At 38.3% G+C, this 19,039-nt stretch overlaps 1 protein-coding gene across 1 annotated transcript in view; it reads right to left on the bottom strand.

The window, feature by feature from the left end:
* The window catches only part of LOC111142902 (solute carrier family 44 member 5), a 163,867-nt gene that overhangs the window by 85,157 nt on the left and 59,671 nt on the right, over positions 1-19,039 (bottom strand). Inside the window, exon 3 of the mRNA XM_022496286.1 lies at positions 16,449-16,533. Coding sequence (XP_022351994.1) covers positions 16,449-16,533 — 85 coding nt within the window. The remainder of the gene's footprint in view (positions 1-16,448; positions 16,534-19,039) is intronic.

The raw sequence follows: 19,039 nt of genomic DNA on the forward strand, positions 1-19,039 counted from the left end.
GGATGGGACTGGAAAAGATTATGCTGAGTGAAATAAGTCAAGCAGAGAGAGTCAATTATCATATGGTTTCACTTATTTGTGGAGCGTAAGAAATAACAGGAAGGACATGAGAGATGGAGAGGAGAAGGGAGTTGAAGGAAATTGGAGGCAGAGATGAACCATGAGAGACTATGGACTCTGAAAAACAATCTGAGGGTTTTGAAGGGGTTGGGGGTGGGAGGTTGGGGGAGCCTGGTGGTGGTTATTATGGAGGGCACATATTGCATGGAGCACTGGGTGTGGTGCATAAACAGTGAATTCTGTTACACTGAAAAGAAATTAAATTAAAGAAAGGGAAAAACAAAAAAGAAAAAGAAAATTTTAAATTAAAAGATTAAGGAATTATAAGGAAAAACCCCCTCAAATTCTATATACTATTTTCCCCTACTGCAGGAGTTTTTCAGTTCTGTGTGATCCATAAACTTTGTATTCGCCTGATATTCCTCCTGATCTTCCATGGGAGGAGCCTGCTGTGCTGATTCTCAGGTGTCTTTTCCTGGGCAGACTTATACCACCCCCTGCCAGGGGGCTGGGCTCAGTATAAGCTGCTCTGGGTTGCTCTAAGTGGCTTTTGTTCCTTGAAGGCTTTTCATGCCATTTTAGATGGAAAAAAAAAAATGGTGGCAGCCCTATCTCTAGCCCCTGGGCTGAATGATTGTGGCCCCCACTCTTCAGTACACTCTCAGGGAAAAGCAGGCAATCCCTTTTGTGTACATCAAACTCCACAGACTCTTGCAGTGCCCACAGACTCCTGCAGTGCACCAGTCCTTCCAGGACTGGCCTCCCACCTGGCTGAGAGGCCACTCTGGGGCTTGCTAATGATAGCTGGCTTTCCTGCTCCAATGCTTGGGAACTCTGCTGCACTCAGGCACCCCCATTCTTTCTGTGACCCTGGGGATCCTGAGACCACACTGTCCTACCTAGCTTTCTGCCCCACTTCACCACCTGAACACCTTTTAGGCAGAGATGTCACTCACCTGAGAAGACTTCAAAAAGTTGTCAGTTAACAGCGGCTCCCTCCCCCTACAGTTTTTCTCCCAATATAATGGCTAAAATTCACTTCTCCACACCTCCATACTTCTCTTTGCAGAAAGTGGCGATTTTCTATTTGTAGAATTGCAGCCATTCTTTTCTTAGATCTCAGGTTGAGTTTTCAGGCATACAGAATGTTTTGATAGATATCTAGCGGAATTCAAGGGACCAGATGAAACAAGGGCCCTACTGTTCTGCCATCTTCCCTTCACTTCCTTCCCAGATTTAGATACAAGTGGTTTATAAACCATACCTTGAGAAACACAGCCCTAAACATTCAAGCATTTGTTAAGTCCCCATTAATTAATGTGACTACATACACAGCACAATGTATAATAGATCGTTGACTCAGAATTGCCAAGTAGGATCCAAATGTAAACATAAAGAAAGCTCTCCACAATAAATGATGGCTAGATTCTTGCATCATTTCTACCCTCCTCCTCCCCTTGAATGGATGAATTTTTTCCCAATTCCAAATTGCAGAGGGCTCTGAGAGAACCTCTTATAAAGACTGAGGGTACCTATAGGAAGGACAGACTAGCATCTCATTTTCAATTGTACATCTCTTCTGTGGCAGACTTACTTTGTGCCCATTTTAGAAGTGAGAAATGAAACCCAAAGAGACCACAGAGGGTTAGAAAAGCCAATGGCACAGAAAGAGGGCAGCCCTATAGCAGCCTCTTCTGGGAGGATGTAGAATCAAGTAAATGGGCTTGTACTTCCCTGGTGACACCTCATCTGACACCAAGAGACAGGAGGTGCATCACCAGAGATAGAGCTGAAGGGGTTTGGAGGGAGACAAGCCAGAGTTGATTTCTCAAACTGAAGTACTATTTAGTAAGGAGTTTCCCCCAGAGAATCACCATGAGAGAGCCAACTTTTAGATGCTTACTCCAAAGAAGTTGTCGATGTCTATTTAATCATGTCTTAACTGCAGTAGCAACAACCACATGGGACTAGGGCCATGGCCAGACACTCCTTCTCCTTCTGTCCCTCATAACACAATGAAAGAGCCAGAACCAAAAGAGAGTGAAGAGAAGCAAAACAGCAGACCAGGCTCTCTCTTCCTCTCTCAGTTCCCTTTCAGAGTTCAAACTTGAGCTGGGGGATTGGAAGAAGAGAGATTCAAAGTTTAAACTGGGCAACACTAAACTCTGTAACAACAGAAAGGGTCTGGAAAAATACAGAATCTACCAGAGACATTGAAGTAAGAAGACAGACTTGAAAGAACTTTGTTCAAGGCGAGGATAGGGGAAAAATAAACCCATTTCATGTTTATAATCCTATCAAGTTCAGAGACCTCAAGAATATTGCCATCATCTTACACATAGTATGCACACAGGTACTTCATAACTCCACAAGAGCCAACTTTGCTCTTTCACCAAACAGCCCTATCATCTACACAGTCTTGTGGTACATGTGATTTGAATTTGCATCTATGTAAATAAATAAATTATTGCATGTCATGCATCATTGGAGTTCCTTGGGAGTAATTAAAACTGTGAATGGTAAATCCCTAAGTGTCAAGAGTCCCCTATAGGTAAAATTGATTTATAAACTGCAAAATGCTACATAAACTCAAGTTATTCACCAGATTATGCTATTGTCAAGGGTAAGGTTTATACCTCTTTCACCTTTATATCCCACTTTTCCAACACTTATCCTAGTACTTGGCCCATTCTAGATATTTATTTATTTATTTTTAAGATTTTATTTATTTATTTGACAGACAGAGATCACAAGTAGGCAGAGAAGCAGGCAGAGAGAGAGGAGGAAGCAGGCTCCCTGCTGAGCACAGAGTCCGATGCGGGGCTCGATCCCAGGACCCCAGGATCATGACCCGAGCCAAAGGCAGAGGCTTCAACCCACTGAGCCACCCAGGCGCCCCATTCTAGATATTTATTAAGTGTTGCTGAATGAATGAGAATAACTCCAGAGTAAGCTGTTGTTTCATCTTAGAAACCTCCTTAGACTCCCAGTACAAATCTACGTTCAACCCTGGTCTGTCTGATATCTTTAAACATCAGTGAACCTCATGGGGTGCCCCTGACTCTTGATTTCAGTTCAGTGTCATGATCTCAGGGTTTTGGGAAAGAACCCCACATTGAGTTCTGTGCTCTTTCTTTGCAATTCCCCCCACCCATGTACTCTTTCTCTAAAACAAATCTTAAAAAACAAAAACAAACTTCAGTGAACCTCAAATTCCTCAGGTACAGTCTTGGAGATGGTGGTTGCAACTGAGAAATTCCATGGGAGTGAATGAGGGAGTAACTAACTTAAACTGTATTTCCATCAAGAAACAACAAAGTAAAATCAACTGCAAACTACTAGTTCAAAATGATATACCATGCACTTAAGCCTTCTCTCCTCTTTCCTGAGACTCACAGAAATAAAAGTATGGAAGTACAAAAAGGAATAAACCTCACCACACCAGCTGAAGGTGGGAAAGACAGGATCTGTTCACAACTGTATGAGAGTTCAACAATTTCTTGAAGATGGAAAGCATATGAGAGTATGTTGAGTGATGAATGCACCACAGAGGGGTAGGGAAAGGGTGAGATACAACTTGCCTGTTAGAAATCATGAGATGCTGGAATCAGAGTTGAAAATGAAAAATGTGGCTGATCACAAAAGTAACTGAAGGTTTATATACAGAGCTATAGTACAAACCAGCACCTCTCTGTTTTTCCCATATCTCGGCACTTGGAATTCCAGCATCCAAGAAAAACATGCAAAATTGAGGCCTCCATTATGGAATTCCTCCATTATGGAACTTCTGGGGTTAGCAAAGAATTTTATGGAATTTGGTGTCCCAGCCTAGATGCCTTCATACTCTGGCATTTTCCCAAGCACATGCCTGACAGCCAGCTTCCCATCAGTTCATGCTGCAGTGAAATACAACAGCAAACATAGCTTCATTACCTTCTACAGAGCAGAGGTCTCACAGGAAAACTGACTTACTAACATAGCGGTGGGACCAATTCACACAAGTGACTTATTTTTTCTTTAAATAATAATGGGTAATCAAGTAGAATCAGAAATGTAAGGAGGAATCAGAATATGAAAGAGAAAGACTAAATTAAAAAAAAAAAACTAAAATTGATGCTGAATGAAACAAAATAATTTAGTGCATAGGATGGACCTTGAAAGAAAATCCAGTATTTTCAAGGTAATTCAAGAAGACTGTCCATAAAATAAAAATATTATATCATTACAAAGGAATAAATAGAGGATAAAGCCTTTAAAGATAAAAAATGAGGAAAATGGGAGAGTAGGAAGACCCTAAGCTCACCACATCCCATGGATACAACAAGAGAACACCTCCATCAGTATAAATAACCCAGGAAATGACCAAAAGATTAGCAGAACAGATTCTCCAAAGCTAAATGTAAAGAAGAGGTCACCCTGAAGGGAGTAGGAAGAACAGAGATACAGAGAGGAGTTAAACAGACCCACGGGACTGTCCCCAGAGGGACAATGCAAGTAAACCAGGTATCCCAGGCATAGAGAATCTGCATGGAGAAGATAAACCACAGCAGCATTTGGCTTTGAAAACTGGACAGAATGAGTTTTGTGAGTTTTTACAGTCATTGGGGCTTAATACCTGGAACTTTAAAAGTCAGCAGGGTGGACTCTGGAAGAGCTGGGAGAGCTGGGAGAGCCTGGAAGACAGGAGGAAATGGACTCCCCACCCTTAAAAAGATACAGTCCCACACAACAAACAGTCCCACTATGGTACAGTATAGAAGCAGCAGTTTAAAAAACACTTGGGATACACAGGATGGAGATTTGTTTACTAATCTGGGAGTGAAGGCTGGAAGGGCAGGGATTTGGGGGGATTTCACCAAGAACAAAAGAGGACAGGTGTCATTCCTCCCCTTACAATGCCCCTCAGCTTAGACACAGGGACACCTGTGTCTAACCAACAGAGTGCCAACACTTGATAACCTCGCTTGCTAACACGGTACCCTGCCCTCGCAGTCTTCAGCAGACATGCCTCTCCACAGCCAAGCCTTTATTCTAGGGCCACTCCTAAGCAGACCTGAGCAAAGCTTCCTGACACCGTACACCTCACCCCTGTGTTCTCCTGTGGACTTGTCCCCTCCAATACAACCATGGAGAGACCATTCAAAGTCCTGCCATGAGCCTGGCAGTGTGCAAGCAGCCCTGAGAGATGCCAGCACAACTTCAAAGTGACTCCTACCCGGGGAGAGGGGGTGATAACCACACATACCAGACCGAATTTGGCCACAAAGTTAGGATGGGCAGACATCTGGTCTGACTACTGGCCCTTCCCACCAACAAAAGCTTCTCAAGGGACAGCAGAGAGAAAAGAACCCCACAGTTTGGTGCTACAGCATCTCTAGCAAACATTTAGTCTGACTCAACTCAAGGGCAAGATGGCTGCAGACTAGTCCACTAACACAGGGCACAACGCTGCCCACAAGGAGAGAGCCATTGCAGATAACTGGACTAAAGGCAAAAACAGCTCAGCCACCACAGCAGGGCACACCCAACATACATTCCTAAAGTACCAGAGTTCTGGTAAATGGAGTACATTGCAGGGCAGGGAACTGCAGGACCTCCCCTTTATAAGGCCATTACTTTCAAGAGCAGGAAATATAGCTGACTTTCCTAACACATAAAAATAGACACAGAGTTCCACGAATTAAGGAGACAGATGAACTTGTTCCAAATAAGAGGACAAAATTATAGCAAGAGCACTAAATGTAATGAAATAATATATATACCTTCTCTTAAATGGAGAATTTAAAATAATGGACACAAAAATACTCAGTGGACTTGAGAAAAGAGTGGAGGAACTCAATGATACCCTCAACAAAGAGACAGAAAACAAAAACAAACCAGAGATGAAGAAATAACAAAAATTAAAAAAAAAAACAAATGGAATAAATAGTGGACTAGAGGAGATGGAGAAAAAAATTAATGATCTGGAGGACAGACTAATAGAAAGCAATCAACCTGAATAGGTGAGAGAAAAAATAATACAAAATGAAAAAGGACTTAGGGACCTCAGTGACACCATCCAGTGTATCTACATTTGCATTATACAGATCCTAGAAAGAGAAGAAAGAAAAAAGGGAGGTAGAAAATTTATATGAAGAAATAATAGGTGAAAACTTCTCAAATCTGGGGAAGGAGACAGAAATCTAGATTCAAAACTCCTAGAGACCCCCATCAAAATCAATCCAGGAAGGTCCACACCAAGATACATAGTAATTAAAATGGCAAAAAGTAGTGGAGAGAATTTTAAAAGCAGCAAAAGAAAACAGGTGCATACAAGGAAAATCCCATAAGGCCATCAGCTGATTTTTCAGCAGAAATTTTGTAGGCCTGAAGAGGCTGGCATGATGTATTCAAAATACTGAAAGAAAAAAACCTGCAACTAAGAATGCTCTATCCAGCAAGGCAATCAGATAGAATAGAAAGAAAAAAAGAATTTCCCAGACAAACAAAAATTAAAGGAATTCATGACCACTACACCAGCCCTACAAAAAATGTTAAAGGGGACTCTTTGAGTGGACAGGGAAAACCATAAGCAATGCCATTTACTGGACACTTTCCTATACCACACACAAAGATAAAAATGGATTAAAGACCTAAATGTGAGATAGGAAACCAGCAAAATCCTCTTTGATGATAACCTCCTTGACATCAGTTGTAGCAGCTTCTTACTAGACCTGTCACAGGAGGCAAGGAAAACAAAAGCAAAAATGAACTATTGGGACTTTATCAAGATAAAAATCTTCTGCACAGCAAAGGAAACCTCAAAACTATAAGGCATCAATGAAATGGAGGAAGATATTAGCAAATGACACATCTGATAAAGTGTTGGTATCTAAAATCTAAAAAGAACTTATCAAACTCAACACTCAGAAAACAAATAATCCAGTTAAAAAATGGGCTGAAGACAAGATCAGACATTTTTCCAAAGAAGACTTCCAGATGGCCAACAGACACATGAAAAGTTGCTCAATATCATTGCTCATCAGAAAAATGCAAATAAAACTACAGTGAGATATCACCACATTCCTGTCAGAATGGCTAAAAATAACAACACAGGAAACAACAAATGTTGGCAAAGATGTGGAGAAAGGGAAACACTCTTACACTGTTGGTAGGAATGCACACTGGTGGAGCACACTCCACAGTGTGGAGGCTCCTCAGAAAGTTAAAAATAGAATAGTCTATGTCCCAGCAATGGTACGACTTTCACCCAAAAGATACAAAAAATACTCATTTGAAGGGATACATGCATCCCAATGTTTATAGCAGCACTATCAACAATAGTCCAACTGTGGAAAGAGCCCAAATGCTCCTCAACTGATGAATGGATAAAGAATATTTGGGGTGTGTGTACATACACACACACACACACACACACACACACACACACACACACACAGGAATATTACTCAGCCATTAAAAAGAATGAAATCTTGCCATTTGAAACAAATGATGAAACTAGAGAGCATTATGCTAAGTGAAATAAGTCAGTAAGAGAAAGAAAAATACTGTATAAGTTCAGTCCTATGTGGAATTTAAGAAACAAAACATGAAAAGAAGGGGGAAAAAGAGAGGTAACCCATAAAACCAACTCTTAACTATAGAGAACAAACTGAGGGTTGCTGGAGAGGAGATGGGTGGGGGGATGGGTTAAATGGGTACTGGTTGTGAGCAGCATTGGGTATTATAGAAAGTGATGAATCACTAAACTACACCTGAAATTAACATCACCATTGTATGTTAACAAACTGAAATTTAAATAAAAATGTGAAACCAAAAAAAAAATAAAGAAAAGAAAAAAAAAAAGAAATTAATCCAGGAAGTCCAAGGTATGAATAACAGAATTCCAAAGAGACAACCAATAAAATGGAAAGAATGAAAACAGCAAAGAAATAATTGAAGAAAATTTTCCAGGGCTAATAAGAATCCTAGTTTTCCAGAATTAACAGACTCAGGACTGAACAAAAAGAATTTAAGAAGAGAAAAAGTTCTATGTCACATTGTGGGATTTCAAAACACTAAGGATAAAGAAATGATTTTAAATATCTTTTCCAAAAGGAAAAATGTCACCACAAAGTATGTGAATCAGACTGGCATTAGCCATACTGGACTCCAAAAACACTGAAAAAATGTCTTCAAATCTCTGACAAAAATTGTCTTTCAAAGAAGTGAGTTGGGGGAAGTCGGAGGGGGAGACAAACCATGAGAGACTGTGGACTCTGAGAAACAAACTGAGGATTTTGGAGGGGAGGGGGGTAGGGGGTGGGGTGAGGCTGGTGGTGGGTATTAGAGGGCAGGTATTGCATGGAGCACTGGGTGTGGTGCATAAACCATGAATGCTGGAACACTGGAAAGAAATAAAATAAGATAAAATAAAATAAAATAAAATGAAAAAAAAAGTACAAATCTTTCAGTAGGCCATCAATCAACTATAAAGAGAGAAAAGTATTTCTAGGGACTCGGGAAATATATTTCCTGTGCTTTCTTTTCCTAGGAAGATCGAAAATGTTCTCCATCAAAACAAGGGTGTCAGCAAGGAATATAAATTGGCAAACGGGAAACAGTACATGGGACATGTACATACTTTAACAAGTGTCTGTTGTTTATCTGAAATTAAAATTTAAGTGGGCATTCTGTGTTTTTGATCACTAAATCTGGCAACTCTAGAGTCAGGATCCAATCTAATGGGGTAAACAGGTCCCCAAATTAAAGTTATGCAGTAGATCTAAAATTTACCAGGTCCTGAGTGAAACAAAAGGACAGAGGTTCTGCAGGGTTGTCTTCAGAAAAAAGGGGCCTCTGAAAAATGGGGTGATTGGGTAGCAAAACTTGTGGTCCTGATAAAGGTTGTTCATTAAAATACTTCACATAATACCTTCTAGTTCCATCCATTTTATTGCAAATGGCAAGATTTCATTCCTTTTTAATGGCTAATATTCCATTATGTTTATATGCCACAGAACAAGTGAACACATGAATACAACAAAAGAGCAACAGACTCATAAATACAGAGAATAAACTGGTGGTTACCAGAGCGATAGGAGCAGAGAGATAAGCAAAATAGGCAGATGAGGATTAAAAGGTACATACTTCCAATTATAAAATAAATAGATCACAGGGATGAGAAGCACACCATAGGGAATAGAGTCAATAATACTGTAATAACTTTCTCTGAAGACAGATAGTAACTACCCTTGACATGGTGAGCATATGGAAATGTATACAGTTGCTGAATCACTACATTGCACACCCGAAACATTATGTCAACATTTTTACATATAATTACATATTATATTACATAAAAGGTAACACCATAAGTCAACTATAGGCCAGTTAAAAAATTTTTAAGGAAAAAAACTTGTTGGCAAACAAAATATAATTAATAATGTTAATATCCTATGTTAAAGCAAACTAAAATGTGGGATGATACTAAGTCACTAATAAAGCAAAAGATTTGACTTTGATATGGCCTGGTATTGAATAAAGTTTACAGAGTTATAACACAGTCAAAGTCTTTTGCTTCTAACTTCTAAAATCAACCTACCAGTGGAACAAGAAAGGTTCTGTTAAAGTTGCAGAACTGAACATCATAACAAATTTGGTTACGAAAAGGTAAATATAGAAAGTGGAAGGGGAAGGGAGAGAAGGGTAGCAGGATAATATCCTCCTTTTATATAAAGAGGAATCACAACACTGACAAAAGTTAATGGAACAAGAAATAGAGGTGTTAGTATACTATTTAAAGTCACAGAAGTAATCTTATGAAAATCTAAAGATAATAATCTAACTGCAAACAAGGGAGGAGGAAGGGATCAGGTGAAGATCCTGAGTTAAATCTTCATTTTTCATAGCAGGCTGGCAATGAATACTTTTTTTAATGCATACTTTCTAACATTAATAAAGCACAGAACAAAAGAGTAAGCATATTACTTAAAGTTATGCAAAAAACCACCAGAGAACTAAGGCCAGTGTTACAGACTGAATGCCTGTGTCTAGCCACAAATTCATATGCTGAAATCCTAACCCCCAATGTGATAATCCTAGGAGGTAGAACTTTTGGGAGGTGAATGGGTCATGTGGGTGGAGCCCCCATGAACAGGATTAGTGCTCTTAGACTCCAGAGAGCTCTCTAGCCCCTTCCTCCATTTGAAGATGCAGAGAGAGGACTTCCGTCTGCACATTGGGGAACAGGCCCTCACCAAGAGCCTGACCACACTGGCACCCTGATCTTGGACTTCCAGTCCCTAGAACTGTAAGAAATGAATTTCTGTCATTCACAAGCCAACCAGTCTATCGTATTTTATTATAGCAGCCTGAATTCACTAAGTGAACCAGAGAAAGAAGAGAGGGTCTCTGGAATGAAATTGTCAGTAAGGAGTCATAGGACAGGAGACCATTGCTTTTATTGCCTTTATAAGCTTTTCATTAATATTCAGTTTATCTTTACATGTATATATTATACCTATTATATCAATATAGATTTTTAAAATTAAATCAAGTAATACATCTGGGCTTGTAGTGTGTTCCAACAAATTGGTGAGAATTTCTTGCTATTTTAGGAGAGGTTCTTCAGTAAACTGAAGACAAGTTTTCTTGCTTGACTTAGATGCCAAAACTTAAACGGAAGAGTTTTGGCCTCTTAAACTTACCTGTGTCTCTAACTGAATCACATACTAGGGAGGTATTTCCCTCTGATTTGGTAACTGTGCTGCGTCCATGTTCAAAACACCTCTATAAGCTGAAGTTTTTGTAGTAGCCAGAAGGTGGCATCAAAATCAATTGAGTGGAAATCCCAAAGAACAGGAACACATGCAAGTCAGGAATAACTTCCCTGAAACTCAATAGGCAGAGAAAGTTACATCAACAGAGCACTCTGTTTTCCTTTGAGATCTCTGTCTTATCTGTTTCAACATTTTAGAAAACTCCGGTGCTTCTCCAAGAGTCCTTTTGGTTAGGCATGGATAAACAAAACACAAAATGGCCAAACTCTACATCCCAAATATTATCATGCCATTTCTAAACATGAAATTTAAGCTTAGTTATAAGGAAGGTCTTTGAGAGCTGAGAATCTAAAAGTTGTTGGAAGTACATCATGACACTAACTCTGTTATAATCTAACAAGAATTTCCTGAACTGTTTCGTTTGGGGTTCTTAAATTAATTACACATCCTAACATAGATCCATTTCATTTTACAACAGAAATGTGTGTGTGTGTGTGTGTGTGTGTGTGTGTGTGTTATTTTAATGATATTTTACCAGTTTATGTTCAAGGTTTTTAGGACTGGTAAATATGCAACACTTTATCATAGGGCTGTACTAATAATTTATTTAATTAATCTCTATTGATGGTCATGTAAGCTGTTCCCACTTTATTACTACTATTTCATAGTAGCTGTATCACTGTAACATTAGGAAATTTTATGCAAATTTCCACTAGATAAGTTTCTAGGAGGAAAACTGCTGAATCAGGAAGAACATACAAATTTGACGAGTATTTAGGAGAAGCCACTTTTAGACAACAGGATTGAGCAATGGAAACTTGATCAAGGAAGAAGGGCCCAAAGTGACCTTGGCTGAATGAATACAACAGGCCCATCAGGGGACCCACCTCAAAAGGTCCATAGGTTAGAGATAACCCATGGGCCACTTACAACCAGCCACAGTTACCAAAACAGGGAAGTTCATGTTTCCAAACCTCCTCACCTTCCCCCTTTAAAAACAGCCCCCACCCACTACTTTCCTTGCAGATCACCTCTCCTCTACTGTCTGGCCTGCAGCTCCCTTGAGGTGTATTCAATAAACAGCAGGGGGAGGGGCAGAAGGAGAGGGAGAAGAAGGCTCCCCCACTGATCAGAGAGCCAGAAGCAGGCTCTCCACTGATCAGGGAGCCTGATGCAGGGCTCCATCCCAAGACCTGCAGATCATGACCTGAGCCAAAGGCAGATGCCGAAACATCTGAGCCACCCAAGCACCCCTGCCTCAGGTGAATTCTTGCTACTGCCAGCGCCACTGGCTTCCACCTGATAGTAACCCCACATCTGGTGACCCCATTCCATCTCATGAAAGGGAGACACCACATTTAGATACCACAGTTTTGATAAATATTGTATTTCATTTCATATATTATATTTCATTACCACAGTAGAAAATGAGATGCTTTTTCCCCCCTTACTCTGTTTAGCACTGTAAAATTTTAATGTTTTAAATCTGACAACCTAATAAACAAAAAAAGTATTAATTTGCATTTCTTTAACTATGGTTGAACAGTGTCTCCTATGATTATTGGCCATTATGTTATTTTCTGTTTATGACTTTTGCCAGCATTGATACTGAATTATTCTTTTCATCTTTGATTTTGTCACATAGTTCATATAATAAAGCTATTGACCCATTGTTAGATACATACATTGAAAATATTTTTTTCTGGACTGCCACTTATCTTTTAACTTTGTAAACAATGAGTTAAGTGGTAACATAGTGGCAATATATTTTTAGATAGACTTCCTTACCCATAATTCTATAAACATACCTCTATGTTTTCTTCTGTTACTTCTTTTTATTGTATATTTTATGTACAAAATCTTCAGTGTTTCAGTATTCATTTTGGTGTAAGGTAGGAGATAAATATCTAATTTTTGAATAGTATTTCCATTAATCCAGTACCATTTAACAATTCATCTTTGTTACTGATTCAAAATCCCACCTTTATCACATTCCAAGTTTATATTTATAAATACTTCTTTCTGCCTATTTCTATGATAGTTCCACACTGTTTAAGTGATTGAAATCTGACATTCTCATAAATATTTTAACTTACGATTAAAAACTAACCATCATTTAAACATCCTTCATAAATTTTCATATTAATATACATTTATTATAAGAATTAAAACAATTGAGAAGCTTAAAACTATAAATTTATTATGTATTATGTAATTATTACATAATAGTTATGGTATCAGAAATCAGTGGGGGAAACATTGCTCAACCAACTACCAACTATTCTCAGATAATTGCATCTGCAGTTAGAAAAAATTTGGATTCCTACTTCAGTCCATTTACAAAAAAGAAATTCCAAGTAGATTAGAAATTTAAATATAAAATTAAGGGAACCACAATAATACTAGAGAAATAAAGGTGAATGTTATTTTCAAGAGTAGGAAAGCAGTTCTAGTCATGACACAAAATCCAGAAACTAATCAGTTGCTTTCTTATATACTAGCAATGTAAATGTACAAAGAGAAATTAGAGAATCAATTCCACTTACAATAGCACCAAAACCCATCAGATACCTTGTTAGAAACCTCGCCAAAGAGGTAAAGGATCTATACTCTAGGAGAATACTCATGAAAGAAATTGAAGTCACAAAAAGATAGAAAAACATTCCATGCTCGTGGATCAGAAGAATAAACATTATTAACATGTCTATGCTGCCTAGAACAATCTATACTTTCAGTGCCATCCCAATCAAAATAACAATGGCAATTTTTCAGAATGCTGGAACAAACAATCCTAAAATTTGTATGGAACCAGAAAAGACCCCAAATTGCCAAAGAAATGCCCTGGCAATTGCACTACTGTGTATTTACCCCAAAGATACAGATAGAGTGAAAAGAAGTGTCACATGCACCTCAGTGTTCATAGCAGCAATGTCCACAATAGCTAAATTGTGGAAAGAGCTTAGATGTCTTTCAACAGACGAATGGATAAAGAAGATGCAGTCCATATACACAATGGAATATTAGTCAGCCATCAGAAAGGATAAATACCCAACTTTTGCATCAACATGGATGGGACTGGAGGAGATTATCCTGAGTGAAGTAAGTTAAACAGAGAAAGTCAATTATCATATGGTTTCACTTACTTGTGGAACATAAGGAATAACATGGAGGCCATTAGGAGAAGGAAGGGAAAAACGAAGGGAGAGAAATCGGAGCAGGAGACAAACCATGAGAGACTATGTACTCTGGAAAACAAACTGGGGGTTTTAGAAGGGAGGGTGTTGAGAGGATGGGTGAGCTGGGTGATGGGTATTAATGAGGGCATGGACGGCATGGAGTACGGGGTGTTATATGCAAACAATTTATCATGGAACACTACATCAAAAACTAATGATGTACTACTGTATGGTGACCAACATAACAATAAAAAAAATCTAAAAACTATAAAGGAAAAAATCAACAGAATTACCTCCTAAAAACATAAACATAATTTTTAATGGCTCCATTACATTAGAGGCATCATAATTTATCATCATCCACACATTGCTGGATATCTGTAGAGTTTCCAATATATTGTTGTTATAAATCATATGTTAACGAACATGTCTGTGTTACACTAGGATTGTCTTTGAATGATCTTTAGGTGCTACAATTTGTAGTATCCCATTTTTGTTGGAAATAAGTAGGTCATTGGCTTAGATCTAGAAAACTTACTGTTACACAGATCCTTTTAAAAATAGCCTATTTTAAGAACTAGAGATTTAGACATTTGTATGATTTTTTTTTTTACACCATCTGGTGCTTTCTTTGTCCTTCATAGTGTGAAAGTTTTTTGGCAATGTCTAGGATTTTCTGAGTTACTGAGGTTAAAATAAGAATTACCACTCTAGATGAGGATTTAGTCCAGTCTCCAATGGGCAATGAGGATATTTTGTAGGAGTTCGCTCCTCTGTCATAAACTCAATCTGATATGATTAAGGATTTGATCCTCACCCACCCTGCTGCCCAAATTTCTAGTTTCTCTTGATCATCTGTAATAATTCTACTCTGTGAATTTTAATACTTTCCTGAATCTATTTTTTAAATTTGTATCTCTTGGAATAATAAGCTCCAAAGTTATGGGTGGGCAACAGACTGAACACAACAAACATTCACACGAAAGCACACAAAAAATGTTTTGGGACTTATATTTTTTTGTTTTTGGTAGAGGTGAGGGCTGCTTTTTTTGTTTTTTTCAACCTATTCAATGCCAACTTTTATAGAAACGGATTTAGCTATGAAGAACCAGGAGATCTAGTAAAAACCCACGTATTGCCAGAAAAGAAATGGACCAGTGGGAAAGTAGAGGAGAGTTTCTAAAAATGTGAAATTTATGTTTTTATTTTGTTTTTTTTAAGGTAAAGAAATAGAAAACTTGCTTTCGGAAATTGGAAACTTTTGTTATGATTAACATTAGAAAGGAATTTGATAGAACATTCTCTTTTATTTCAGCTAGTCAGAGCCATTATCTGTGGTAACCAAGGAGCCCTGAAAAGTCTACCACTCACTGAAGACTTCTGGGTGACACACATTTTCAAAAGCGAAGTGATTTGTCAGTAGGCACTGTGGCAAAAACAATTCTAACTGTAATGTTTAGCTAGTCAGAACTCAGCCTTCCAAAAGCCTATTTCATAAGGCATTTTAAAATATGGCTTCTGATAAAAATCACTCATCCAATTCATCCACTATAAGTATACTTTTACTAAGCAGAGTCTTCATGCATTCTAATAAAATGCTGCATAACAATGACAACTTGTCCTAAGTCATATAGTATGAAATTTCCCAATTGCTTATAAAAGGTCTCTAAGAAAAACTGGTGGGAAAAACTCCTTTTTGAATTTCAATCTTCCTATGAAGTCTAGTAGGATTATTGTACAAATTATTTTCTCACCAGTGAGACCCCAAGTCCTGGCCATTACGGCTCACCTGCTTGTACCCACCAACATTTGTCCCACATTTTCCTTAAGCTCTTCCTCCCAACTTAGCTCTTAACTCAGAAAAAGGACCTTATGGGGATAGCGTCTCATGATGGACATTGAAACTACCTCAAGCAATAATGACTGCCTGAGGAAGAGCTCTGGTGGCCCAGACCACCAAGCCAGTTTGAGCTAAACCCTGACTCACTTCTACATAGATGGACCATGGAGTGACCTCTGGAATGACCTACAATTACCTTTACTTCATCGTAATACTAAAATCTCTGCCCAAGATGGAGCATGAGCCTCATTTACATACCATATGATACATATCTCAAAAGTCTATATACATATATATATCTTTAGGCATAGTTCTTTAAGGTTCATGCATGACCTTCTACCTACCTCTGCATATGATGACAAGGCTTTCCTATCTAAATATTCATCCTAACCTTAAATAAAAGGAACCCATTCACCCTTGCTCAGAGAGTTACAACTTTATTTCCTGTGATCAACTTATTTAGTGCAAATAAAGTTTCCTTTGTGTGACAACTCACCTGGTGTAGTTTCTACCTGAGACTCACCAAGGAGTGAACTCACGCTGGTTCAGTTAAAATTTCTTGGCTCCCCCTTAGACAGTAATATCAGACAAAGGAAAGGCAGCTATACTCACTCATTGGGGGTGCCCTTCTGGCCACAAAAGTGACCCTTGCTGTCTGTAGGGTAGGCCACTCTCCTGGGGTCTCCATGTACCCAGGCTGCAGGAACAAGAAAGGACAAAAACTCTATCAGTGACAGCTGACTAAAGGCAGTCTGATTTGAGAAATTAGAATGCATGACTGCAACACACTAACCTCTCCCCTCAGTCACAGGAGATTATTGATTTTCTTCAAAGAGTAATTTCTTAATGAAAAGTAAAATAAAATATGGATGAATCAGTCAGAAAACACATTTCTCTTAATCTCTCAGGACTCATCTGGGTTGTAGCCAAAACCTGAGGTAATGCACTTAGAAAATGACATTTATTAGAATGTGAATTAGAGGGCACACTACAAATGCTTGGTTGGCTAGAAGTCACTTTTTTTCTAGGGCTTAAAACTAAATGACTTCATAGCAGAGCTAATAAATTTACAGTAAATATTATGATGTAATTCTTTTAGGTTATATATAAGTGAAAACCATTTAAAAATTCAACCGAATGAAACTGTAGTACCCAATTCACATTGACTAGTTCTTTATGACTTTATGTGCCATTATGAAAGGCAAACATCAGCAACTTTAGTGGCAATATATAATAAAGATTTTTTCTACATTTTGTCAAGATAATCTCAAAGCTTAGTATAAATATCAAGTGTTCTCAAACTTAAGAAGGCTTGATTCTGTTTCCTCAGAAAATGCTGGGCTTTACATCATATAAACTCATCACCTTTATTTTCCAAGAATTATGAACTTGACTGACAACGAGAATATAGAATGACAGAAAGTAACAGGCATTAGCTAAATAGTACCGTCTAATTCTAACTGAATGTTTCTAACTTTTTCAGGCTGATTTATATAGTTCCTAAAAATCTAGAAAATGCACTAGCCATCTGAAAACACTTGCCTCTGCATATGGAAGACCTATCTCTTTTTCCTTTGCTTCCTTTAACAGTTGCCCAGCTATCTCCTTACTCACATTTATTGGATTTGACAGTTCATGTAATAATTCAATCACCCTTACATACATGGCCTGTGTGACTCAGGAAGATAAAAAAAAAAAATCAATTCTGAATGAGAATTTTAATATGGAAGAGAAATTTTTCTCAATAATTTTTCTCATCCATCCAAGTCTTTCCTTTTATTATCTAAGTACCCAGAAAAGTCTTTGTTTCACTCTTTCTTCAATGTCATAGAGCCATTTCATCTTCTAATACAGTCTTAGAAAATCTGACTCACTCAGGCAGTCCTCTGCTGCCTTATCTTCCTGTCTGTATTTCCCAGAACAAAGATAGTGGACTAGCATTTAAATGTCATCTAAGCATTCAGTGGCCAATGTCTCTGGATGCTATTTCATTATACTCTGCTTTTATGTCTTTTTTTGGAGTCACATTTTAACTAAAACTAAGAGGTCCACTTTTACCTATTTCCTGCAATATTTTTCTTTTACCCTGAAATATTTTATTCCTTTACTATACAAATATTAACTCAGAAATGGCACATAAAGAAGTATTTAGATTGCTAGGTTGGCTTCTTAATATACTTATGACACTGAACAAGTCATTTAATTGTTTTAGTTTCGGCTTTGTTGCTACAAAATGGGCATAATAATACCAAATCCCGTAAGAATGTTGAGAATATGAAAGAAGATAATAAAGTATAATGCCTAACATGGTGCTTTGCATGCGATATGGACTTGGTAACGTTAGTTCCTGTTTTAGGTTTCCCAGATGTAAATCCTGGAGATAAGGACTTTGCTGTGGGTAGGTTAATTTGGGAGATAATTCTAGGAAGCGTAAGTGGGAATGAGATAGGGAAGGAAGCAAAGCCAACAAAAGGCATGTTCACTGTTGGGGGCGTGATGACTCCATCCTGCTGAGGACCTTCTGAGGAACCACATAGAACATGCTTACTGGGGGGCATGGTGAAATAGCCTACCATAGCTGCAAGCAAATCCAGAAGAATGGAGAGGATGTGGGGGCATTAGCAGAATCTACCATAGTTTCTTTCCCTTTTTCATCAATTAACCAAAAGAATTTACTAAGGGGCCACTATGTGTCCTGTACTAGAAGTCAATACCAATATAGTTTATATCAGACTTCAAGAAAAACAAGAAAAGGAGACAACAAAATTTGCAAAAGCAGGCACCTGAGTGGCTCAGTTGGTTTAGCATCTGACTCAAATTCTGCTCAGGTCATGATCTAGGGTGGTGAGATTGAACCTCAAGTCAGGCTCCACCCTCAACAAAGAGTCTGCTTAAGATTCTCTCTCCCCCCAACTCTCCTTTTGACCCTCCCTCATGCCCAAGTGCACTCATGCCCTCTCAAATAAATAAATAAAATCTTTAAAATTTACCAAAGCCATAGAGAAGAGCTGAACCTGGCAAAGACTGAAAAATGCCTAGAACTTGGACCAGGTAGCCAGGAGCAGGGAAGAATTTATAGATTGAGGAAACAGTATAATGATAAGAGCTTCAATGTATTAATTACTTACAATGGGTCAAGTTCTATGCTAAATGTATTGCATCCATTGTCTCATTTGAGTCTTGCAATAATTCTATAAGGTAGA

Source organism: Enhydra lutris, unplaced genomic scaffold (assembly GCF_002288905.1).
Source record: "Enhydra lutris kenyoni isolate GAN:26980312 unplaced genomic scaffold, ASM228890v2 scaffoldscaffold9, whole genome shotgun sequence".
Taxonomy (NCBI): Eukaryota; Metazoa; Chordata; class Mammalia; order Carnivora; family Mustelidae; genus Enhydra; species Enhydra lutris.